Genomic DNA, 26656 nt, shown 5'->3' with positions numbered 1-26656 from the left:
TAAATAAGCGTACAAAAGAATTCCAGTGTATTTAGTGACCTAAGTAATTAGGTCGCCTAGCTAACAGCTAACAATTACGGTGGACTTGTGCACACAGTTCAGTTCTAAAGATTACAGTGCCATCGTGTGGTCTCACTGTAAACTTCGATGCCAACAAATATATACTACTCCAGCAAGGTTTTTTGGTGCTTTCCTTCTTCAAAACATTTTTTGGAGGAATTTCTTCAGAGAAAGGGTGATTAGGTATTGGAATGGGCATCCCAGGGAGGTATTGGAGTCACTGTCTCTGGAGGTGCTTAAGAACAGACAGGATGTGGCTCTCAGTGCCATGGTGTGGTTGACAGGGTGGTGTTTGGTCATGGAATCGACTCAGTGATCTCAGAGGTCTTTTCCAAGCTAACTGATGCTGTGATCTTTTTTTCCTAAGGGAATCTTCTAATGGAATGTCTCCCCTCACTACAGGCATTATCTGTATTATGGAAAGACCAGCAAGCCACTGTGGTGACTAAGAATAGAATGGAGGTCCATTGGATGCATAGGCAGGATCACCCTGTAATGATGCAGGCAGATGCCAATAGTGCAGTTCAAGATTCCATACCCTGCTCTGGAAGGAGAGCATATGATGTTCTTTCTAACAGCTTGGAAGCTACAAGCTACAAGAATGAAAATGAAGTTCAAGTCCTACACCTGAGTCATGGGAGCCAGACATGTATCCAGGTTGGGTATAAAAGTGACTGAGAGCAGCTCTATGGAGAAAGACTTGGGGGTGATGGTTGATGAAAAACTCGACTCACTTCATTCTTTTCTGGCTGCAATTACCACTGAGCAACAACGTTTTGGTTTTTTCTTCTCGACGATGTTATCACAGAGGTGTTACCGCCATTTCTAATTGGCCCAGCCTTGGCCAGTGGCAAGTCCATCTTTGGAGACATCAGGGATTGGCTCTGCTGGACATGGAGCAAGCTTCTGGCAGCTGCTTAAAGAAGCCACCTCTACAGCCCCCTGGTTACCAAAAACCCGGCCGTGCAAACCCAATACACAGTATCTGAAGGGGGCCTAGAGGGAAGCCAGACTCGTCGTCAGGAACTGCAGTGATAGGACAAAGAGTAATGGGCACAAACTGAAAGAGGGTAAATTTATGTTAGATATTAGGAAAACATTTTTTACTGTGACGGTGGTGAGGAGCAGGTTGCTCAAGGAGGTTGTGGATGCCTCATCCCTGACAGTGTTTCAAGGCCAGGTTGGATGCGGTATAGAGCAACCTGTTCTAGTGGGACGTATCTCCCATAGCAGGGGAGGCTGGGGCCAGATGCTCTTTAAGGTCTCTTCCAGCCCGTTATCCCTCCGTGACTCCGTGAGTATTTTCCTCTCCCGCCTCTCCCGGCGGCCCCGCGCTCCCTCAGCAGAGCCTCTACCGCCCGCCCCCGCACGCGCCTCCCAGCGCCCCCTGCGGCCGGAGCGCGAGCGCGCAGCCACGCCGAGCCCCGCTCGCCCCCGCCCGCATCCGCCGAGGCCCCGCCCCCACCGTGCAGACCCCGCCCCGCGCCTGCGCAGTGCCAGCGCCGGCGCTTTCCCGCGCGGGTGAGGGGCCGGGCGGGTGCGGCTGCGGTGGGGCCGGGTCTGTGGGGACCGGGAGTGCCGGGCACCCGCTGCCCAGCGGCGACCCTTCCGTGCGGGCTTTGGGCCCCGTGGAGAAGGGGCCTCCTGGTGGGGCCGGCCTGTCCCCGCCCCTCCGTCCCCGTTTGAAGTCGGCGCCACCGAGGCCGGGCGGGGTGCGCCGAGCCCCGTGGCCCGGCGGGAAGAGGGACAGGGCGAGAGGGGTTCCGGGCTGCGGCGGGAATGTCAGGGCGCTCACTGGGTTTTGCTTCTTAGTTAAAGGATGAGAAGTAGTAAGGAGCCGTTTTTTGTGAAGTTCATAAAGTCTTCCGGGAGCTCGGAATATTTTTCTAAAGCCCTTGAGGTAAGTGGGTTTGGTCACCTATGTGAGCTTGGTGAATTGCCATGTGATTTCTGTGGCTGAGTTAGCTGCATGTGCCATACAATAGGCTAGCTTACCTGTGTACACCTGGCTGGAAATAAAGCTGTTTCTATAGCAGTGTAATAAATAGTGTAATAAAGCTTGTTGAACAAGAGCAATTTTGTTGAAGAACTTACTTAATGAAATAGCTTCAATTTCAAAACCTGGTGACGTGTAGGGAAGGGACATGTAGCCTGGAAGGCCTATGTGGTGGTCACTCATCTAAACACAAGCTTTAGAAGGACACTGTGCATTGTTTTACATCTTGGGAGGTTAGTGTGAGCCAAAGGCACCATGTGGCAGGATCAGGCCCTGAAGGCTTCTGTGCTGAATATTTAAGTCAGAATATTGTGAAGACTCAAGGGAATGAGGGGGGGACACCCATGAGGTGTTTTAGCCCTTTCTTCTGCCAATACCTGTTTGCATGGTAGCTTTGTTGTGAGCTGTTTCAAGGATATGCACTTGTGTAGTTTGCACAAGACTGCCTCTTTATTAATTATTTTCTAATTAGATAAATGTTGTATGCATCATTTACCTGCAGTCTATAAAAGAATTCCAGTCAGAAGAACATCTTCAGATCCTTGAAGAAGAAACAGTACTCAATATAAAAGAAAATGATAAATCACTTTACATTTGTGATCCTTTCCAAGGCGTGGGTTTCAGTCACCTCAAAAAGGTATGTCACCCAGCAACTTACTTTGAGCTCTATTGTTTTCATTTTTAGGAGCACTTGTGTCCATACTTGCATCCTGTATGTTCTCTCCTGCGCTGAGTGTAGCAGTAGGAACTTCAATGCATCCTGTATTTAAGGAAGATGACCAGCAAACCATAATGATTATTTTCAAACATTTGGAAAAATAAATGGTATGGTTGATTCTGGTTCTGCTGGAGTCCCTGAGCTGGTTCTTACACTTTTTATCTCCTGATAAACGTGATTTGGTTTGACTGTGAGGAGTTGTCTAGTGGACAGAGATAGGCTAGCTGGAATTCTTATACCATAGCCATAGTATTGGCTGATTTACTGAGGCCAGAAAATCTACAATGATTGTACAGAAAATCCACAGCTGAAAGTGAAAACAAAACTGTCAGCTACCTGGAGATGCTAGAGGAGAGGGAGGACAGACCAAGGACCCTGTCTTCCTCAGAACTCAGAGACAAGGAAAGCCTTCCTAGTGCCAATGTACTCTCTGTGTATTTTCTTTGTGCTTTTCCTGTTATTTTATTGCAGCTTGGCTGTAGGATTGTTGGACCACAGGTAGTCCTGTACTGCATGCAGTCGCAGCAGTGTGTCCCGAGAGCTGAGTATCCTGTGTACAACATGACCATGGCCGACGTCACGGTGTCCTGTACCAGCCTGGAGAAGGATGTGAGGGTAAGGCCTTCCCAGGGATGGATTGTTCAGCTGGTTGTCGTTGACAGTCGCTTTGCGTGGCTCATTACTAAGGCAGCAGTCAGAGCATATAAGTCTCATTGTGCCTGTGTCTAGATCCATCAAGTCTTCTGTAGCTTGTAGACTATTTATAGTTTGCTCACATATTAATACACCTCAAATATGATTATATATGTTTACTTTATATTTATTCCAATATCTTTTTCTCATACTACCTAAAATGTCAACCATCTGCAAAATTTTGCTCATACAGCCTAATAGTGATGTTTTTATTTGGAGTGTATTATGTTCAGCTTATAGTAAGTGCAAATAAAATGGAAACTGTAGTTAGGTTTTTATGGCTTCCATATAGATCTATTTAGTATTTTTGAACAGTTTTTAGGGGAAATCAGGGACAATTGAAATCCACATTTTTGGGGGGTTTTTTTAAGGTGAACATGATTGTCATGTAGGTTCTTTTTTCCCCTGATAATTTTCTATATATTTTTTTCCCCATTCAGGAAGAAGTTCACAAGTATGTGCAAATGATGGGTGGATGTGTATACAGAGACCTCAACATGTCAGTGACTCATCTGATAGCTGGAGAAGTTGGAAGCAAGAAATACTTGGTAGCTGCTTCCCTGAAGAAACCTGTTTTGCTTCCCTCTTGGGTTAAGACATTGTGGGATAAGTCTCAGCAACGGTATGAAAAAAACAAAACTGATTTTGTTTTGGGGACTGGTAAATCTTATGTACCAACTAATTTCTTTTCCTAGTTGAGTTTACTTGGAAAATAACTACTTTATCTCTCTCACTCCTTTAGCATAATGAGGTACACTGATGTTAACATGGAGGACTACGCTTGTCCTGTGTTCCTCGGCTGCACAATCTGTGTAACTGGCTTAAGCAGCTCTGACAGGAAAGAAGTCCAGCGCCTCACTGCTGAGCATGGTGGGCAGTACACGGGGCAGCTCAAGATGAATGAATGCACTCACCTCATAGTTCAAGAGCCAAAAGGTAAAACCAACAGAGTAAATGCTGTTTGCACTTCTGGAGTTGAAGTAGTGTGAATGTGTGTAAGCACCAGAGCTGGAACTGCCTCTGTGTCTGCTTCAGTGTTGCTCTTACTGCTTCTGTTTAGGGAATCACTGTTGATGGCAAGAGTAACACAGGGCGCCTTTGCTTTGCTCTAAAGACATGAGAAAGAGGGCAAAAGAGGAAAAAAAGCTAGAGACATAGATGGTATTTAAAGAAGGGAAAAGAGAGAATCCTAGAAGGGGCTAAAGGAAAAAAAAAAACTTCTTTTGGGAGAGCTGGATAGGACTTAATTTGTACTGTGATTGAAACTGGATTGTGGCCTGATGTTTTTTACCTGATTATTCTTTGTGCCTTCCAAACTCCCTACTAAAATAAAATGAAAGCTCCTTTTCCTTCCTCTTGGGAAGATGAAAGGATTTTACTTTTATTGTGAGAAGAAAGGAAGGGTTTTCTTTTTTTTCCCTAATTTCCCTCTCTTTGCCTACAGTGAAATATCCTTGGACTTTTTGAGTTTTCTTTTTTTTGTGTGTGCTTGAATGCTTTAAAGCCTTTTTTCCTTTTTTGTTTCTTTAATGCCTCATCATATCATGAGTTAGCTATCCATGCATATCAACAGTCCAGTAAAACATAATCTGTCCATTAAAATCAGTTATTTGAATTTATAAATTTTCTTAATGTCCAGCCATCTTCCAGCAATCACTGTTGAATGCTTTAGTCTTTTAATGATTGTGATTTTTTTTTTAATTTTGTTTACATCTGGAAGGTCAGAAGTATGAATGTGCCAAAAAGTGGAATGTGCACTGTGTGTCTGTGCAGTGGTTTTCTGACAGCATCAAGAAAGGCTTCTGTCAGGATGAGACAATGTATAAAGTAGAGGCTGGATCAAAACTGCATAATGCACCCAGTACATCAACACCTACAAATGACACCAGCAAGCCTCATAGTAAGTAAGATATTTTAAAATGTGTTTAAATAAGATAGGAAATACTTGTATTAAGGAGGAAGAACTGTTTTGAGATGAGTAAGGCACTTGCTTTTACAACAGTGGTTTGACAGTTTGGGTTCTAGATTCAGTTTAAGCATAAAACACAACAGATTGCTTTTATGCACATTGAGTATTCCAACATGTGTAGACTTGAAACATGTGGATGATTGTTACAAAAGTAAACTTGAATTAGGTGTATGATTTTCTGCTTGAGAACCAGTGGTGTATATCTACAAAAGCATGATGGTTTATATGTTTGTAGTTTAAAACAAGTGTCTGTAATGAATTTAAGATTATAGCAGTCTTGGGGGGTGGGGGGAAAAATACTGATTTTGAAGTTTTTAATAATATTTTTCTATTTTTTTCATTATACACTTGGTTTTACTTACTCCATGATAGTAACAGAAAAGAAGTTAAAAGCATTTTGTAAGCCCGCATGGTAGCATGAAAGATAAACAGATTTAATGTGTGCACTTGGTACTGATCCCTACTTCTTTTAAGTTACAGAGTTTTGCGTTGATTTCTCTACTATAGAGAACCTTGTTTAATTTTACAAGTGTTTCTAATAGGTGGCCACAAAACCGGAATAAAAGCTATGAAAGCAAGTCTCATTGTCATCCTTTAGGGAATAAATAGGAGGTGTATAAGCACTCTTTCTAGTAAGACCATGCTCAATCTGTGTGTAAAGAAAACAAAGGTTTTACTTACCTAATATTTTTCATACTTCAGACTTTACATTTTTTTACAGCACCACAAAATCATAAGTGGCAGGTTTGTATTTTCTTTAACGAAGCAGCAGAGAGAGCTGAGCCAAGTCTAATGCCTCTTTTTTATTTTTAACTTTATTTAAAGATCATACCCTTTCGGATGTCAGCCACATTTCCAGTATCAATTTAAGCGGTGTTAATGAAACTGCATGTAATTCAGCTATGAGCAGCAGACTGGATCCTCTTCCTGATGAGCTGGAAAACTTGGACATAAGTTCTTTTCAAGCCCCTGAAGATTTGTTAGATGGGTGTCGAGTATGTTTAACAATGTATACTTTGAAATGTTCCATTTTAACAAGTGAAAGCAAGTATGTTGAAACACTGGCACTTTCTGCTTGAGTAAATTGTTTCCGTGGTCAGCAACGAATATCAGATGTCTCCACATGGTGTAGCTTGTGTGTGTCTGTGTGTGTGTGTGTAATTGCATTAAATATGTAGTAGAAATATAAAATTTTATATTCATAGACATCTGTATTCAAACACTAGAGTGAATGGGTTCTAGAATTAGTGTGTGGGTTTATTTGGGGGGTTTTTTTGTTTATGCGATTTTGGGGGTTCACTCCATTACTAAAAATTGAAGCTATGCTAGATAAATTTGCAAAGATAAATTAATCCATTTATAAATGCTTAACTTTTTTGCTTCTTCTCAGAAGCTGCAGCACTACTCTCTGTGTTCTGCAGCAGTTGAAACAAATTATACGAAAACATTCTATTTTTTTAATTTTTTTTTTTACATTTTTGAGTCTTTATGTGTTACTCTGTTCTCTTTGTAGATCTATCTCTGTGGCTTCAGTGGCAGGAAGTTGGACAAGATGAGAAGGCTTATTAATTGCGGTGGTGGTGTTCGATTTAATCAACTTAATGAAGATGTTACTCATGTCATTCTGGGGGAAAATAATGATGAGCTGAAACACTTTTTGGACAAAACGGCTCACAGGTTGTGATAACTATATTGCTTAAGGTCCAGTTACACCTTGTTTTCTTTCTCCCACCACCTTTGGGGTCCCCAGCACAGAAAATATATCAACCTGTTGGAGTGAGTTCAGGGGAGGGCCACCAAGATGGTCAAAGGGATGGAGCGCCTCTCCTACGAGGAAAGGCTAAGAGGATTAGGTTGAGAAGGCTTTGGGGTGACCAAATTGTGGCCATCCAGTACCTGAAGGGAGCCTACAAGAGAACTGGATAAGGACTTTTGGCAAGGACATATAGAGACAGGGCAAGGAGGAATAGCCTTAAACTGAAAGAAGGGAGGTCTAGATTGGATAGTAGAAAGAAATTCTTTGCTGTGAGGGTGGTGAGGCTTCTCTGGTTGCCCAGAGAAGCTGTCATGCCCTGTTCCCTGTAAGTGTTCAAGGCCAGGTTGAATGGAGCTTTGAGCAACCTGGTGGAAGGTGTCCCCTGTTCATGGCAGAGGGGTTGGAACTAGATGATCTTTAAGTTTCCTTCCAAACCATTGCATGATTCTTTGGAATCACATATTGATATTGATTCCAGTTCTTGAGTTAAATGAGAAGACTTAAAGCTAGTGGTCATACGTATATCCTCGTGTGCTTTTCAGTACTGTCTTTGGGTAGCCATGAGTGACCTCAGTGGGTAGAAAAGCAAGTGTTCTTATTGGTGAAAACAGGTGTTAACATGTATTTGTTAGTACATTGAGGAGGAAGAACTTGGCAATGCAGCAGTGGCAGATATAATTTATGTTATAGAAAATAATTATTAAATACTCTGTTCTCCGACTGAAAGAATTAAAAAGTCTCTTAAGGGTTGTAAATTGCCCAAAGCTTGCTCAGTATTAGTATTACAGGCTTTGTGTTTGTGTGTGTATATATTGGTATTTTTGGAGGAGGAAAGAAGATTCACAGGTCTGAAACCTGCTGTAACTTGTTTGTATAACATTTTGTTTTATAGGCCTCATATAGTGACAGCAAAATGGTTGCTGGAGTCATTTGGTAAAGGTTGTCTCTGTCCAGTGGAGCACTATATCCCTCTAAACTACCAGCTGTTAGAGAATCCAATTTTGGAACAACCTGGAATGAAGTCAATTTTTCCAAAAAAAACCAGTCACTTGAAGAAAGATGCTGTGAACATGGTAAAGCACCAGAGAGCTGCTGAAGATGACTTCCTCTCTCAATATGTAAATAACTATCCTACACTAGGTATGTTCTAGGCTCAGCATACTGCAGAAAGTTTCACTACTCATAAGTAGCATTTGAGCTTGCAGAATTTGCTTATTAAAAATTTACCCATATCTAGTATGTTAACTTCTACTTTATGTTTTAGAATTCAAATTTAAATGGGCCTACATAGAACAGTTTTTAACTAAAACCTGGCTGAAAACAGCACAATACTATGATTTCTTCATGAAACTGTTTTGAGTTGTCTTTGATGTTCTTGTCAAACAATTATTACGCTTGGTTCTTTTTTATTTTTCTTTACCCTTTCAGATGAAGTTGAAAAACTAACATCCAGAACCTTCAGTGATGTTACTAACTTGACTGCTCAAGGAGAGAATCAGCCTTCTGTCTGTAATGGGTCTTTGGCAGAGTCTTCTGCACTGGCTGAAGGAGGCTTATTTTTCAGAAAGAGATTTCTTCTTCTGGGTTTTGGTGAAGAGGACGAGTCCTGCATTGCGGATATTATAAAGGACAATGCTGGGGAAGTTCTGCCACTGCAAAGCAGAACCATTGCAGACTATGCTGTGGTACCTTTATTAGGGTGCACAGTGAAGGCAACTGTTGGTGACGTTGTCACAAATACATGGCTGGTAAGGGAGTTACACTTTTTCAATTCCCAAATAAACAAGTATCTGTATTAGAAATTTGTCTTGTCAGAATGCAGTTATTGATGGCTTAAATATAAGGAAGATACTGAGATATTAGCCTCATTTTATTTGAGATGTACCAAACGAAAGCCTGCATTAAAAGCCTCTGCATCTGTAGGGTGTCCTATCTGTTTCACTTCATTTTCTACAGGATTCTTGAATAGGACTTCATTGTCATGACTCAGGCTTATATGAGGTCTGACAGCATTGTTTCTAAATGATGAAGTCTAGAAGGAGCTAGTTGACTAATAATGATTTAATTTGATATTTTCGTTTCTTTCATGCTTTTTATAGCTTTTTTTAAATTTGTGGCAGAAGAGCAAGTCACCTTTATAGCTTAAAAGTCAAAGAATACCAAGGATGTTTGTCAAGAGCAGGCACATGATATAGACTACCCGCTGTTAGTAACTTTCAGTATTAGGTAACTCCCTGTGAAGTAAATCTATACAGATCCTCAGATCATGCACTGAACTGGAAACCTCCAGTTTTATGGGGATCTCTGGGGTTGGAACTTTAGTAACAGAAAAGTTCTGAATAATGCCTCATTATGTTAAACTTGACAAAACTGACATGGTCTGAAAAAGAACTTGTCTGATCCAATGGGGAACAGTTTGTCTCAGGTGTAATGATGGAAGCAGGATTGCTCATTGTTGAGTCCATAAATGCTGTTGTAGGCTTGATTTACATTTTTCTCTCTTTCACCTTCTTGAAGATAACATGCGTGGAACAGCAAGTCCTTCTAGACATCCGATCCAATCCTCTCTTCACACCAGTCCTGGTAATGGAAGGAGCTACTCCTCTGGAAGATTGTGTTCTTTCTTTTAGCCAGTTCATCGGTGCCGAGAGAGACTCCCTTGTTTATCTGGCAGGAGTGCTGGGAGCCAGGTATATCTCCTGTTACTGTTTCTTCCTGTTCTTGAAGAGCCAATGTGCTGCTATTATGCATTTCATTTCTTCTGTACAAGTATTGGAGTTAAAGCTCTTTTGAATTCCATTCATTTACAAAACCTGGTGTTGAAATGAGACATCATTATATAGTTCTTCTATTTTCCTCTCTTTTAAAGAAATATGGTCAGTACTCACACAGTCTGATTTCTACCAGAATATGCTCAGTCTCTTATTTTCCAATAACTGAGTCTCAGCAACTTTTTACTCTGCTCTTGAATCAATCAATGAAAGTCAGGTTTTCTGGTGTGGCCTTCCAAGATGCTCTTTGATTATCTAGGGAAGGACCACTGTTCTTCTTCAGTACCATCTGCCTCAGCCTCGTAACCATGGTGAACCCTATTCACCATCCCAGCTCCTTAGAAATGGTGCCCTATTTACTTAGAGTTCATCAAGATCTTTGAAAAACTTTAAGAAAAATGCATTTAGTCACGACATGGCAAAATTATCTAGCTTGGAGTATCATTTGATCTGGTTTGTAGCCTATCTGGACTAAATTCTTGGTGATGAGTTCTCAGTCCTGCCATCTTTTTGCAAGACTGTGTCCTTGATAATAAGAGAAAAACTGTAATATAAAGAAAACTGTTGTTCATTTGGAAATGATGCTTGACTCCGGAAGGAAAGCAAGCCTGTTCCATTTATCTTGCTGAAGAATGTTAGGCTCAGTGTATGATTTGAAAATGGGATATGTAAAGATTGCTGGAGTATAAGAAATATTGTTTTCAATGCTGGTAGAAGCAAAACATTACTGTGTAACTTGTTTTTGTTGTTGTTTGGGGGGTTTTTTTGGGGTGGTATGGTTTCTTTGGGTTTTTTTTCTTTTCTGTAGGTTAGGCTGTAAAGTGCTAAATGGGTGGCCTTAGATATCAATTCTATTGGTTCTTTTTCTGTTGCGAGATTACATTTTATAATTGTATAAGTGTACCCTAGAATAAGGTTGTTTATGACTAAACGAGTGTTTTATCAATCTAATTGTAGAGTCCAGGAATTCTTTGTGCGGAAAGCCAGTGCGAAAAAAGGAATGTTTGCCAGCACCCATCTTGTGGTGAGAGAACCGAACGGCTCCAAGTATGAAGCTGCAAAGAAGTGGAATTTGCCAGCAGTCACTGTAGCTTGGCTTTTGCAGTCTGCAAGGACAGGAAAGAGAGCAGATGAAAGCAAGTTCTTGGTTGAAAATGCAGAGGCTGAAGGTTGGTTCTTAGCAAGTTTAGGAATATGATTGTGTCATTGTAGTGTTTGTTCATGATAAAGAAGGCAGGTATGATGAAATTTTTTTTCCTAACACCTTCAGAGTATCAGAGCTAAAGGATATTTTTCCAAATATTAACATAGAATTGTAGATTGGTTTAATTTGAAGGGACCTTAAAGATCCTTGCCCATGGACCCTGGACGCCTTCCATTAGACCAGGTTGCATGTGCAACTGTGTATTTTCCTGCTGTTGAGTTGTGATTACAGAAGTGATACCATGTGTTTACTGTAAATCTGGTGAAGCCAGTGGGGTCTTGTGGTTACCAGTCAGTTGGATTCAAGCTCAGTGTCTCAGCTTTGTCCTTTTTGGCACATATGCTGCTCTGCAGCTTGCATGGGAGTTAATTACAGATCCATGTTAGGACTTCAGACTTGTTAGTCTGCAATGATTTGATGCCTCTCTGTTCAGTTCTTCATGGTTGTTTTTTAAATAAGAGTATGTGGGGTCTGTGTTCAAAAGAACAAACAGTGTGCTTCCTTATGTTTTCTTTGTTTCTTTTAAAAATACAGAGAGTTGCATTACCCAGCTTAGCAAAACACCAGCAACTGTTAAATCTCCTGATTCAGAACAGCCTACTCATCTCCTTGAAGCTGGAAAAAAAGGAGCTGTGACCCCCCTTGATATCAACAGGTTCCAGAGTAAAGCTTTCCAAGCTGTAATCTCTCATCATACTGGGAAGACAACCCCTGTTGCACAAGGGGGACCACTCCAGAAAGAGCCGTCTTTACATCTTGACACACCATCAAAGTTTCTTTCCAAAGACAAGTTGTTCAAGCCTTCTTTTGATGTAAAGGTGATTTCTGCAAACCTTTTAGTCTGTGTGGCCACTACTGTTTAAGATGTGCATAAACTTAAAAGCAGCACAGAAACCTGTGTTTTTACCGATTTTTATGCTGTTCACATACAGACTTCCCCTTTTGAATAAAGCCAGGAAAACTGGTTCCTTTATTTATATAGTTTGCTTAATGACCTGTGGGCTAAATTTATTGAATAGAAAGTGCTGTAATGTCCTTAACAAAGCTTCTTTGTGCTTATTGCATCATATGCTTGTGTGTCCTACACCTCAGACAGCGTCCAGTCTGTGTTCTTTGCATCTAAAGACTGATAATAACAAGACACCTTAAAATTGCTCCAGGTATTTGGAAACAAGTGTTTGCATTTTCTGATGAAATGCTACTTTTATAACATGTTCTAATGTAATAGCTTTAGAGCAGTTACAAAGCTATTGTCGCAAGCTGAAAAATGTGTTGGGGTTTTGGGTTCAGTGTCTTATTCTGAAGGCCACAAAAGGCTGGAGAAACCAGCAAAAAAATCCCCCTGACGCTTAGAGAGTATCTGTGCTGGAAGAGCTCTTGAATGTCTCAGGTGTGCTTTGGTAGGCTGTGGGTTAGTTTTTAATTTTCAAGGCCTTAACTGAAAGGTCAGTGCATTGAATTCCTGCAGTGTTAGGTGTTTTGGGGCGTTGTTTGTGGGTTGTCTGTTCTGTTGTGGGGGGTTTTCATTTTATTTATTAATCCCTTTGCCCACAATAGGACAAAACATGTTGCAAATGTAGAAGAAGCCAATGTTCTCTTTAGATAGGTCTGCTTCATGAGGAAAAAGCTCTGATGATTTTCAAAAGCAATATATTCTAGACCAAAATTTCTCTTTTTGTATAAAAAAGGGCAGTGTGAAATGGTATTTTAAAGGTGCAGATAGAATCACATACTCGTGCATCTCCTGTGGGGCAAGGTGTAAGTACATGAAAGTAATTGGCTGGGGTTAGGAAATACCTGTGTTTGGTCACTGGCTTTTCCACTGAGGGCAATTCTCAGTGATGGCAGTGAACAGAGAGAATCTCTTGTCTTCTTGTCTCTTGTCAGAAAATCTCTTGTCTTCTTCTTTTGCTTAAACAGACTCCAAGATTAGGTTTGTCTTGTACAGCTTTTGTGCAGTGGTACTACAGTTGCACTTGGTAGCTGCTCCTGTAGTTTGCTGTCCTGGTTTAGGAGTATGAACTCTTACTGTATTTGTAAAACTTGCACTTGAGTGAGAATTTTGTGAGGTGTTAATGAAAGCCAGTCAGTTTCTTCTTTCTTTTTGGTAGGATGCTCTGGAAGCTTTGGAAACTCCTAGAGGTCCTGAACAAAAAACCAGGAAACTGAGTACACCTCTCTCTGAAGTCATCGGCAGAAACTTGAAACTGGCACTGGCAAGCAGCACAGCGCAGGCAGCAGCTCTTACTGCCAGCCCTCAGTTGGCTGCTGCACAGCCAGAAGTGGTAGGAAATTTGGGGGTTTAGTTGCTGGAGCATAGGTTTGATTAGGAAAAAGCTTTATCTTTTGTGATGTAAGTTACAAAGGAATTTGTGAATTGTTATTTGTGATCTGTTTGAATACAAATTCATGTGATTATTTGTTCTTCAATGACAGTTAAAGGAAGGTAATATAGAAGAATTTCCTCATGGAAGGGAAAGAATTTTAAAACCTTTTTCTACTGTCTGTACTACTGTCTTGAAGAATAAGCAGTTGCTAAGTAACATGGCATATAAACATGTACCAATTTAGACTTTGTAGTATTGGAGTGAGATAATCACACTTAAGAAATTCTCAGGTTCCAGCTGAACAGGGTTAGATATTTTGTCTTGGACTAAAGTTTGGAGTTCTTTATTAATGCATGTGTCTTCTTTTCATGCCTTCCTCTCTAAGGTGCTGCTCTAGTGCTTAATAGGAGAAGAAAAATGAGAGAAAAGGGTGTAGGAGGAAAGGGAGCATTTATGCATTACTTGCTATGTTAGTGCACTGCTTACTTTTGAGGAAGGTCAAGAAAGCTAATGATCTCTGGAAAGGGAAGGCTACTACTTCTTCTTTTGTAGCTCCTTAGTCTTACTTGTCTCGCTCCTCTACAGTGAAATACTTCAGTAGTGTCAGGTTTGATAATTCCCTAATTTCAGTGTTCAGCCTGTGATGAAAGGAGCAGACTCTGTTCTAGGGAGAGTGGTTGAGAATGAATCTTTGGTCTTGGCATTCCTAGTGCATGGTATGTTAATAATGCTGGGTTTTGAGCATTAGTAGGGGAGCATCAAAAATAGAGGGAGTGTGTTTATCTTACCTTTCTTGTCACTGTATATTCTACTACATGCTTCACTAAATATTAAAATATTTTTGTTATTGATACAGAAGCCTTCCAGTCATGACTCTCCTGTTTTTATCCCTGCTGCTTGACCAGGAAGAAGAGCCCAAGCCTCTAGCTGATGCTGTTATATATGTTAGTAAAAAACTTAGTAAGAGGCAAAGGGAGCTGAATGCAGTAGCAGCTTCTCTTGGAGCAGACTACAGGTACCAGCCAATACAAATGGCTTCAAATAACTACAAGTCTTTGCATCCTAATACGCCTTTTGCTATAGCTAAACGTTAGATTTCACCATCTTAAACAGCAGTCATGCACTCGTGATGTGGAACGAGGCCATCTTTCCCTGCCGCGTCCCCAGTCCCTGTATTCTTCATAATGTTTGTCCTGAAGTCTTCTTGAACTGCAGTTTGTTTTTTGTTTGTTTTTTTTCCTTTGTTTTGAAGAAGTTTAGCTTTTGGATGGTTTAACGTTTGCTTTATATTTTACATTTTGAATCTGATGTGAATTTGTGTGTGTTTCTCTCTGGCTCAAAACAAATTATTTTCTAGATTTGAAGCATCTCAAGTCAGTGAGATGTCAGTGTTCTTAGAAAAGCTTAGGAAAAATAGGTTGTCATGAAGGGAAACTACCAACTAACATTTGTGATTTAAGACAGATTTCTGCTTCCACTAAATCTGATTTATGTGTTTTGTTACTGACTTATATAAGTATTATTATTCATGGTGTGAAGGAAGTTGCCCTTATGTTTGACAGTAGCTTAGAAATGCTGAAGATACTTGGATTAGATAGCAAGTACTTGTTTTTATCAGTTTAAAAGGTAACAGTCCTCATTTTGTTTATTTTGAGCTTCAAGGATCAGTATTTCACTTGCAGCTCAATATGACAACAAAAGAAAAAGCTCTTATCTGGGATCACACATTCTTTTCAGAAACTGATTTAAAATTCCACTCACTTAAATAAAAACAAAACAAATCCTGAGGCAAAACCCTTCCTTTCCATATGTTTCCATATGTTTATCCTATTTAGTTTATTTTCCTCAGGAATGCTTTCAAAGCAGTTTGAAATTGTTCTATCATGAATCTGAATGCTGTCTTTTCTGGCAAAGAACCCACTTTCTTTTCTCATTGTTTATTGAGGCATAACAAAATAGGCAAAACTACTTTAACTTGAACAAGAGACAGGACAATTTTTGAGCTGGATTTATGATACTTTTTGATAGAAATTTCATCTTCAAGTTGTATTTTGTTCTCTTTTCCAGATGGTGCTTTGATGAAACAGTAACACACTTCATCTATAAAGGAGGACAGAATGATAACAATAAAGAGTACAAATCTGTTAAAGAACGGGGTATACATATTGTTTCAGAACACTGGCTTTTAGAGGTATGAAGCTTGTTTTGTTCTCTATTTAAAAGTAAAGGGAAATAGAGGCTTAAAACCAGTTATATGACAGTGGATTATCTGTATGCATTTATACTAAACATATATAAGGAATAATGTTTTGCATCTCACTTTGAATTAATAAATTGAGCGATCTGTTGTCACTGATGTACATTTACCTTTTTCTCCATGAGGAGAAATAAATTTTCTTCCACTGAACACTTCTGCTACATTTTTCCTAGAATGGCAACCACCTTTTTCCCCTTGTGCAAAGTACTTTTTTTGACAGTGTTCCTATTGTACTTTTCCTGTGTTTAGGTGTGAAACTTCTTTTATCTCAATCACTCCCTCATCTTCCTCTTATTAACTGATGTTCCTACAGAGTGCCCGAGAATATAAACGGCTTCCTGAATCTCTCTTTCCTCACACTTACAATCCCAAAATGAGCTTGGACATCAGTGCAGTGCAAGACACCAGGCTCTCCTCCTCCAGTAAACCTCTTTCAGCTGGAAAACCAGCCGAGGAAAATGAGGTATGACGTGTGATAGGAATGTGTGTTCCATTAGGTGATTTGGATTCAGCTGATAGTTATATTGACATATTAATAAAAACATTAATACTTAATCAGTAATGAATAAGTATTGAATCAGGCTTAGCTAGTGATTAATAGTAGCTATTGCAGGTGTTCCTTAAGGTTTTTCTGCATTGGTAATACTCATCTTCTCGGGCGATGGAGGAAAACACAGGCATTTCAGGATTTGCTTTCCAAATTTGAAAAGATAGATGTCTTTTCTTTTATGTAATGAGATCCAAGGTGTGAACTTGCTTTAGTAGACATTAAGCCTGCAGAATAGGAGTTGTCACCCATGTTACTGTTCACTGTTCTACTGTCATTGCAGTAGCAGAAAGGTTAGATTTACTCTAAGGCAAGATTAATAATCTTCAGAATTTATACAAGTGTCAGACATGATTAAAAAGAATAAAAAAATGGTTTTTGAGAAATCTGCTTGTCTTCATTGGTTTTAGATTATTCCAGTGGATGAAGATGATGCTGATGATGATGTAACTACTGACCAAATAAAGGAAATGGTCACTATAGGGGAAGAACAAGTTGTAGCAAGCGAATCCAAAGGAGGTAAATGTAAATCACTGTTTTCATAATATTTATGGAATATCAAACTATCAATATGAGTCTTTGCAGTTCCAGGTGCTGAATGTTAAGATCTGGAAACTTTAGATAGCATATTTATATACTGGTTAAGTACAGCTAGCTTTTATTGCTGCTGGATGCCAGGAAAGGGTTTTCCTCTCTATTTTAGAGATCTTGACAGCCCATAAGAAAATCACGATAATTCACTGGAAGATACTTAATTGCCATTTCTTTGTTTTTAAAACACTGAAGTTTGTCCTTAATGTGACAGATTGTTGTTTTGGAGTATAAGTTATGTAAATAAATGTGTTATGGAAGAGTTGTGGATCTAAATTAGATTGTGTGAGGAAATTCAGAAGTGAGCATAATGGAGATTTCTCCTTGTGTCTAAAAATAGGTGACTTGGGCCATATGTAGTTTTCCTAGACACTCTTACCCAAGTACTTTTTCTCTTTTTAATGTATAGTCTTTGTCCTGGTGGAGGAGGGAGGTTGACTGGAATTTCAGTTTTCACTGAAACAGTGAGCAGTTGTTCACTTTTCACTTGTTACAGTATAAGAGTTGTGATATTATAAGTTTTGTTTCTTCTCTTAAGTTTTAACCCAAGCACTAGAAATGAGGGAGGACTTCCAAAGGCAGCTGCAGGAGCTCATGTCTGCCACATCACTAGTGAAACCACAAGGGCAAAGAGGATCCCTTTCCAGGAGCAGCTTTGATGGCTCTCCAGCCACTCCTGATAGCACACGGTCTGTGCGAAATGGCCGCAGCAGGGTCTTGGAAGCTCTAAGGTATTGATTTGTATTTAAATGTATCTTGTTTTGTCCTTGTGTGCATTTAGACATTCATTGAAACATGAATAGGTCTCCAGGGTTTTCAGATGTGTTGTCTATTTCTACTGATGTGCTTAAGTTGCTTCTTTTGCAATTCAGAATCTTTAACTGGATGTGCTACGTAAAGTCAGAGTGTTGCCTTAGTCCATAGTGGGTATCTTCTGTTTTTTTAAAACAAAACAGGTTAGTTTGATTGGTTTCAATGTTTGGTTTTTGAACTGGTTTATTTTCTGTCTCTTCAGATTCTTTCATGTTCTTACAGATTTTGAAGAAAGTATTTATGAATGCGTACATAGGTCATAAAGAAGTAGTAGGTATTACTGCAAAGCACCTCTGTGAATGTTTCTTCTCTTTTATTTTTCTTTTCTCTTCAAATGGAGAATAGGATTTGATCTCCATCAACACTGATGTGCAGTAAGACAGTAATGGAACCCTTGCAAAAATTATTCATTTAGCTTGGTGCTTATTTGCAAATAAATAGGCTTAATAAAGAGTGAGGTACTCTGATTTTGTAATAACTTATTAATATGTATATAGTAAAAATATCTACTGGTATTTTGAGTGCCTTTTTTCAGAGATGCTGACACTTAGATTCATAAAGCCAGGATGCTAGAATAGCTTTTATACTGAAGTTTTCCCCTTTCCCAGACATCATTTCTAATAATGAGGTCACTTGGGTGCTGCAGTTGATGTGATAATTAACACATTGCCTTCTGGAATGGAAGTCTTCTGTGAAATGAGTATGTAAGGTATCTGTGGTTTTTCCCTTAGGCAATCCCGCCAGGCACTGGCAGATATAAACACAGAGCCATCCCAGAGTGAGCAGATCATTTGGGATGATCCTACTGCAAGGGAAGAGAGAGCAAGACTTGTCAGCAACCTTCAGTGGCCTAATAGTCCTTCTCAGTACCTTGAGCAAGGTCAGAGTAACACCAATAAGAACATGGATGAGTCTGCCCTCAAAGGATCTGTACCGGATGCAGAGATGACTGGTATAGGTAAAATTAGAAATGCAATATCCTTGTTCCATTTGGTCTTTGGGGTTTTCAAAATAGAATAGCATTTGAGTTTTACTAACAAAAAAAGTGAGCATTGTTGGCATTTCTCAAATGCCAAAAATACAATTTCACATCTTTGAGCTCCATTATGTGTTACTGCTTTTTAAAGAGAAGCTTTCCCATCCATTTGTGGTCAAACACCAAGGTGGTTCTTGTCTAAAAATAGACTGCTGTGGTTCCAAAAAAACCACAACGACTTGAAAGGCTTCATAAAATTTTCCAAGTTGTTTTGATTTTTTTGGTGTTTTGAACCACAGCTGGTTTCCAGGTAACACCTCAGGTAAGTATAGTGGAATTCAAATGGGAATAGCATGAGCAAAATCTTTTCTATTGTAGTGGAAATATTTATAGGTGAAGAATTGGGGTACAAGATTAACTCATGGACCCAAAAAACCAGGATGTGTCAAGTTGCTGATGGACATGCTGGGGTTAGGATTCAGTGAAGGTATTTTATTTATGTTCCCTGTTTTTCTTGAAGTCTAAAGTCTGTTGCTACAACTAAGGAAGCAACATACCTTTTCTGCCAAAACCAGATGTTTTTTCATTGGTTTTTGTTTTCTTTCTGTTCTGAGATAGCTGAATCCTTTATTTCTTTATTTCTGCTGCCACCAACTCTTTCCCTCAATCTACTTGTAGAGTTTATGTGGCAGCAGTCTTCCTGAAAACTGACCTTGTCCTGGAGGAGGTTGAAGAAAATTAGATAAATTATTTCAATTGATTTTTGGTTCAACCAAATCAGTGCAGTTTAGCCAAAGAAATCAGGTCATGTGAGGGTTTTTTTTTTTTAAAGCAAGGCATTCAGGGACATGATTGCAATATTGCTGTTGGTGGTTTGTGGTATAAGGAAAAGCATCTTTATGAAAGGCAGGTGAAATATAACTGTACGTGTTGTAGCAGCATGTGGGGTTTTTTTTATTTATTTTTATATTTTACTTCATACACAATTATATTTTGCCAAAGACAAGTCATGCAACAACACTTTACTTTCACAGCTGTTCGTGAGGCTGGGGATGGAGATGTGATTGAAGGTCTAAAGAATCCCATATGTAGATCCCCTGAAACACCAATTAAAGATAACTTGATCCCCACTCCACAGGCCCCCAGCATTGCTTTCCCCCTGGCTAACCCTCCTGTGGCACCAGAGCCCAAAGAAAAGGTTTGTCAAATGAAATAATATTTATGATGATTTGTGTTCTGAGAGATGCAGTAATACTTTAAGAAATCTTGAATTTGATGGTAAATATAAAATATGAAGATCTGCATTTAAAATCTTGAGGTGGATTACTTTTGTGGAGTTCTATTCTCTTTTTTCTATTCTTTTCAATATTCCCCCTTTCTTTGAGATTTTGAACAAATAATATTTGCTAAAAAAATAAAGCTTGTTTATTTAGACAAAGAAAGCTTTTTGTCCTGTTAGTTAGTGCTGGAATGCTAAGGCAGGCTTTGGAGTGGAGAATTACTATGTGTATTACTTGGAACTCCTCCAGCCATGTTAGGATGTTAGGATGATGGAAAAAAAGTTAGGCCTTTGTTTCTTTGGTGGTATCTGGAATTTTATGTTTAGGTACAAATGGGAAATTATTCTTCTGCCAAAACCTGCTTTAAAATTCAGTTTTATTGTGAGCTTGGAAAGGGAAAAGAAAATGAGCTTATAGTCTTGCCTGCAGCGTGTCACTTGATGCTCAGACTTTTAGCAGTTCTGTGTCTTCAGAGGCATAATGTGTCATGTAAGTGGAAAGGCCCTCAAATAGTACAGAATTCCGACTTGATAGAAAGTGAGTGAATGAGGCAGTGTGATAGATCAGTGTTGATTTCTTCGTGTGTTCAAGCTGGCATTCTGTGGATGTGAATGAAGGATTAGTTGTTATGACAGATTAGTTCAGCTGTGCCCCGAAGAAAAGGGGGAACCAAGAGGATGTTCAAGCAGGAGCCTAAGGATAATTTGATAAGTTTTCTTTTAGCTGGGAAAAGCAGAACCAAACCTGTCAGTCACGTGACAAAAAGCTTGAATCTTAATTTTTAAATAACCCAGAATGTTTGGCAGAGAAATAGTCAGCTGTCAACCTAATTGTTCTGTCATATTTTCAAAATCTGTTACTGTATTTCTAGGTTGTTACAGAAGATAAGAAGGCTGATGAAGAAACAGAAAAACTCCGTAAATTTCAGCTGTCTTCTCTTAATCCTCAAGAAAGATTTGATTACTGCCACCTGATTGAGGAATTAGGTACCAGATATTTGTGAAATGCAAAGAATTGTATATGTCTGTGTATGTCTGCTCAGCTGTGGCTTGTTGGGGAAAAGAAAGTGTTTCTGTTAGTGACTCATCAGATTTGAGGTCTCAAATTTATGGCTTTCTGTGCTTGTGAGCAATTCTTTGGATGTAGTATTATTATTATTATGTGAGTGATCAGCTTTGCCATAAAACAGCCATGGTTTTGTCTTCTGATAGTTTTCTTTCATCTGTCTTCACAACAGCCTTATTCTTCACTGTTGGGAGTGCCCAGGATGGGCTGTCTTCTGGTGTCTCTCATTCCTGTCTGTGTTGCAGTGGTACTTTACAAAGCCACTCTTTCCTGGCTGCTTCTCCCTCCCTAGCAGCTTCTGCCCATGTCATTTCAATGATAATACTCTCAATGTAAATTTGAGTTTTCATCTCGTCTTTTCAATGAGTTTTCATTTCACTTATTCATCATTAAGTGATTCAAATAATTCTCACTTTGAGTTGATCCTTTCTGTGTACAGCATGATACTGAGATAATTGGAATCAAATTCATTCCTCAATTCAAGGTGGAATAGTACTTGAGAAACAGTACTTTGATCCGGATTGCACACACATTGTTGTGGGACATCCTCTTCGGAATGAAAAATTCTTGGCCTCGATGGCAGCTGGAAAGTGGGTGCTTCATCGTTCCTACCTGGAGGCATGTAGAGGAGCTGGCTGCTTTGTTCAGGCATGTGACCCTATCACTAGGACATTAGTAGGTTTTACAGTTTTGCATTTATTTTTGTTTTGCACTACTAGGAAAAGACAACTTCTCAAAACCAATTGCTAGTTTAGGGTGCCCAAGCCATGGGGGTTTTACAGAATCCAAAATCTGAGAAGTTTTTGGCCAGCTTTGTCTGAAAACTAGTCCTAGACCAAACTCCTGATGTAAGATAAATGAAAATACCTATGCTTTTTATAATAGCTTCTTAAAATTGAGTCTTTGAATCCCTTTTGGTAAATTCTCACCGCTATCAGCAAATTTACATAGCTCTTGTTAAACCAGGAATAAAATCTTGATTCTTTCAATAAATAAGCATATATTATTCTTAAATAACTTGATTCTATAACCATGTACATAAGTATTTTTGAACTCTACCTCTTCTGATGCCTTCCTAACTGTTAATTTTGCAGTTCTCCTGGGTCAGGCAGTTCTTTTACATTGACCAGGCTAACTTTAAAATAATGCCTGTAGACTGCTTCATATCCTTTTGTATTAAAACCAACTTCCATTGTTTTGGAAGACACTGCAGAAATATAATCAGTGGTGTCCAGTGTAGTGAGTTGCTTTGTCCTGCTGTTGACTTCTATTGTAGATGTAACTGCAAGAGGAATCAAGTTGTGTACATGACTTGATGTCACAGAAAGCATGAGTCAATTTAGATATGCATGTGCAATTAAGGGCCATATCTCAAATTTTACCTACAGCTGTTTTGGCTAGATAAAATCCATATATATAACTAGAGTGAGATGGGGTTTTTTTCAGGGTTTTATGTTTTCTATGTGGTGTGGGTTTTTAAAATCTATTTTCCTGCTGGTAAAGTTGGCAGGACTGCTTTGTAATTCAAGTTTATGGTTGTTTCAGGAAGAAGACTATGAGTGGGGAAGTAACTCTGTACTTAATGTTTTGTCTGGAATCAATGTAAACCAGAAGAAACTAGCACTGGCAGCCATGAGGTGGAGGAAAAGAATTCAAAAAGGGAGTCAAGAAACTGGTATTGTTGAGGTATATAGATACTCCTGTAATGTAAGCTGTACAATGTGGGTGAACAGGACAGAGACTGTCACCAAGAAACTAAAAACTGTCAAGGGAAGGTAACCTGTCTTGTTATCAAGAACAAAATGTCTTGGCTTGATATATTCTAGTTAAGTAATTTTGTTTTTTAAAAAACTTTCTGTGCTGGTTACATTAAAGTCTTAGTCTCTTCTGAACCAGTGTTCATGTTTTGCAAAGCTGGAATTTGGCTACTTATGTATGTAAATGTCCCTCAGCCAGGAAGATGATGTTTATGCTTCAGAGCTCTGACTGGAGAGCCAACCTAACTCAGTTCTGCTAGGAAACCAAAACTGGTTACTGGTTTCATAGTCTTTCAGTAAGATTTTTGGAAGCAAGACTTGAACTCTCCAAAGCCTTTCAACTCCTCTCTCAAATCAGGCATTGCAGCTGAGGATTCATTGAAAGGTGTTTTTTCAATTATGTCCAGAAAAATCCCGTGTGTGTTTTACAGTAACCTTTTTAAAAGGAATGCCTGTAACAAATCCTCCCCGCCCTTTGCCTAGGTGGAAACCATACTTGAGTGTTTGTAGGAGGCAACCAGTTGGCCCTCGGTGCTGTTACTGTAACTAAGTGCATGGTGGGGGAACAGAGGAAAATGTTTCCAAGTAACTGGGGTTCTTTTAATATATGATTTCTCTCAGCGTCTGGTGTTCTGGAAAGCATATTCTCTGCTAAGGGTCTTTCCTTAGAAGGGGCTGGGTGGCAAGCTGCTGACTGTGGCCCAATAGTATGTTCTGTGGAAATTTTTTCTGGCATGTACACTTAAAGGCAAAACTAGGTAATTGCAAGTCTTCGTCTGATAGATATTCTCAAAAGGGGAAAATTATAGATCCATTAAGTGTTTGTACTTTTTCAGTACCAGCGTACTTTTGACTAAATTGTCTTTTATCTAGGGAGCTTTCAGTGGTTGGAAAGTAATCCTGAATGTTGATCAAACCAAGGAAGCGGGATTCAGGCGCCTTCTTCAGTCAGGAGGAGCAAAAGTATGTAGTTGTCTGAAAAAAATAATTGAATACATATTTGTTCGTTTAATCTTTTTCTTCTTTCTGTCTAACTCTGTGCTGGGCATTTTTCATGTGAGTAAAAGGTCTTAATGAACAAAATTGCTTACACAGGGTAGCTGAGAAATGGTCAAAGGGTGGGAGGAAAAAGCTTTGTCATCTTCACTTTGCAAGTGGTCAGGCAGAGCAGCTTGTCTGAGGTTACCCAAGTCAGTAGTGCTGGTGGGAACTGAGGGTAGAATTTCTGTGCCCTGCTGTGATGAGAAGGATCACCCCTCTGGACAGGTATGTGATGGTACAGAATGTAGCTGTAAATGGTATTTGGTTTCCCACTGGTTTCTGTTAATTTGATGAGTGAAATTAAAGGTCATGAACTGCATTTGTCTTGGGGAAGAAACACAACTAAACTTTTGTGGGTCATGTTTTGTCTGTAGGTGTTTTCTGGCCATTCTGTGTCTCTCTTTAAAGAAGCAACTCACCTCTTTGCTGACTTCAGTAAGCTGAAGCCAGACGACTCCAGGGTTAACGTGGCAGAGGCGGCAGCCCAGGGAGTGAACTGCCTCAAACCGGAGTACATCGCTGACTACCTCATCCAGGTGGGCATGCCCGAGGGCTCCCTGCCTGCCACACAGCCCCAGCCCCCTGCAGGGGACTGCTGCTCTACCAGTCACAGGCCTGCTTTGCCAGGAATTGTGGCCACAAGGTGCCTATGCTGAGAGCTTGGATCTGTGGCCTCAAATTTATGCTCTAACAAGACTTGTTCTGCTGCTGGCAGTGGGATCTGTTGCAGGGTAGGGAGCTGCTTGCAAAACATTCAAAATGTAGGTGTGTAATGTTGGTTTTGTTATTTTCAGTTTTAGACAACTAATGAGCTGTTTCTGTTCTCTCAGAAGCTGCTCTTCTTGCTAAGCTTGTGCTTCTGCTTCTTTTTTTCTTTCCCTACTGAAGGATCCACCTCCCCCTACGGAGTCTTACCGCCTGCCGGAAGCCGAATCTTACCTTCAGAATAACTCAGATCTCGGAAGTGGATTATCCCAGAAAAGAAAAGCAGGGGGAGAAATGAGCAGAGTCAAGCGATCCAGAATACACTAAGCATATTCTCTGTTCTTAATTTGTACATTTTTAAATTCATATTTATATTTTTTCATTCTTGCCTAAAAAAATTAAAAGCTTTGAATTTCACCTCTAACTTGTCCTGAGATTAAAATAAATTTGCAGTAATACTTACAGGAAAGATTGCTTTGGTTACCAGTAACATCTAAAAATATGGCAAGAATTCATCCAAAAAATACTTTAATGTGTCCAAACTATCCCACTAATGATTTTGTCTGTGGACACAGTTGTATAATAATAGTTAAGAAATAATTTGTAAAACGCTTATCACATCTTTTATCTGTGTTGTGGGGAAAATACCAGTTGATGAGAATTCCATTGCATATCTCATATAGTAATGGACTTAGATTTTTACATTAATTTTTCATCTTTTGGTATTTTCTATTGGAAGGGAAGAGGGAAACCAGACAAAAAGAACTGGCTTGTAAATTTTTGTACTATTAGAGGGTGTAATAAATTTTCTATAGATCACAGGTGCTGTTGCTGCCATCCTGAGTGCTAAATGAATCTGCTCTGTAACTGTAGAAACAATTCTGTTACTCAAGAGGTGAAGTTTGTCTTGACCATGTTCCCTGTTTGACTCTGTGACAGGAACCAGAGCCAGACAAAGACTTCAGTTTCTGGCAGCTGGAAATGTTCTTAGTCAGACAACCACACTCTTTGACCAAGTGTTTGACCTTTTCAGTAACAGTGGGGTCTGGGTCTGTGTTTACTGAACTTTGTGCATGTGAGTGCACTGTCTTAGTCTGGGCAAAAGTGTGCTCATGGAACTTGAAGAGCTGTATTTAAGCAGCTGGAATTACTACGGCCTGTTTGAACAGAAAAGCACAGCATTCAGTTGCACAAGACCAGTGGAGTTGTCTGGAAAAATTCATGTAACACTGAAGTCTATTTAATTTACCTCTTTTTTTGTTTTGAAGGCAAGGGTGTATTCTACATTTATTTTCTAGCTGCTGAATACTGTTGTCTAGAAAGAGTTTGTATCAGTATTTGTTGCAGATCCAAGACTGAGCCATAAGCGTCTAAGCCCTGTGCAACCAGGCAGAACTAACCCTTTGCTGCTTGGGGAAGAGACAGGGCAGCTGAGCTGTGGGTCTCCAGGTGAGAGAGAACAGGAAAGCACCTTGTCTTTTTGTGCAAGGCTGTACTTTGTGCTTCTGCCTCTTACTTTACAGCAGTGGATCTTTTGTCAGAGAGCTCTGCAACCTGCTGTCAGAATGACCTGAAGAAATTGTCAGGAAGGACTGCAAATGAATGTGAGGGATTTGATTCTTTTAAAGAAGTGAAATATGTCCCCCTATCACTGGAGGCTGGGCTATGACAAGACTGCTATGTTGAGTTGCAGTGACTACAGTCTTATCACCTGCTTTGGTTTTTTTGTTCATGACAGCTTGATGCTTTTTGGTATTTGTGGACATCAAACATCTCCAACTTGTTCCAAATCCTCATACTGAAAATAATGCTGTTAATGCTTTACATCACATTTTGAATTAACTTTAACCTTGAATTAACCGTTGGTTTCACTGTTCTACCTCTGAAGTGCTGCTTTCCATTGCAGGCATTTGAAATAGGTGTGAACATTACCAGGCGAGACCTAAGGTTCCTGTGACTTTTTCTTCCCAGTCCCCAGAAGGGTGGAAGGGTGTTGTTGCTATTCTCACTTTAGATAAAAACCCACTCCCTGATCCACTTAACCTAAGCTTTAAAAGAAGTCTTGGAGCCACACAGTTCCTGCAGCTGCTGTGAATCCTGAGGCAGGGCAGAAGGGGGAGCAGCTAAAAT

The 26656-nt window shown here is 39.7% G+C and overlaps 1 protein-coding gene across 2 annotated transcripts; it reads left to right on the top strand.

The window, feature by feature from the left end:
• The first annotated feature begins 1548 nt into the window (after positions 1 to 1548).
• On the top strand, positions 1549 to 26495 carry TOPBP1 (DNA topoisomerase II binding protein 1). Of its 2 annotated transcripts, XM_069007473.1 has the most exons (28): positions 1549 to 1581; positions 1873 to 1960; positions 2559 to 2693; positions 3246 to 3389; positions 3908 to 4089; positions 4210 to 4403; positions 5188 to 5367; positions 6262 to 6431; positions 6950 to 7113; positions 8085 to 8332; positions 8621 to 8940; positions 9710 to 9882; positions 10921 to 11132; positions 11702 to 11985; positions 13279 to 13452; positions 14400 to 14509; positions 15562 to 15685; positions 16065 to 16214; positions 16709 to 16817; positions 17428 to 17620; positions 18434 to 18660; positions 19713 to 19876; positions 20830 to 20944; positions 21508 to 21671; positions 22569 to 22709; positions 23654 to 23743; positions 24196 to 24357; positions 24710 to 26495. In XM_069007473.1, the coding sequence occupies exons 2-28, from the start codon at positions 1880 to 1882 to the stop codon at positions 24851 to 24853; spliced, it is 4554 nt and encodes a 1517-aa protein (XP_068863574.1). In that variant the 5' UTR covers positions 1549 to 1581; positions 1873 to 1879; the 3' UTR covers positions 24854 to 26495. The 2 variants fall into 2 exon arrangements, with proteins under 2 accessions (XP_068863574.1, XP_068863575.1); XM_069007474.1 differs by lacking the exons at positions 1549 to 1581; positions 23654 to 23743; positions 24196 to 24357; positions 24710 to 26495 and having other exon boundaries at positions 1644 to 1960; positions 21508 to 21675; positions 22573 to 22651.
• Positions 26496 to 26656: the final 161 nt, after the last annotated feature.

The sequence above is a fragment of the Aphelocoma coerulescens genome, chromosome 2 (genome assembly GCF_041296385.1).
Source record: "Aphelocoma coerulescens isolate FSJ_1873_10779 chromosome 2, UR_Acoe_1.0, whole genome shotgun sequence".
Taxonomy (NCBI): domain Eukaryota; kingdom Metazoa; phylum Chordata; class Aves; order Passeriformes; family Corvidae; genus Aphelocoma; species Aphelocoma coerulescens.
Note: the sequence above shows the minus strand (reverse complement) of the source record. Positions and strands in the feature narration are given on the sequence as shown.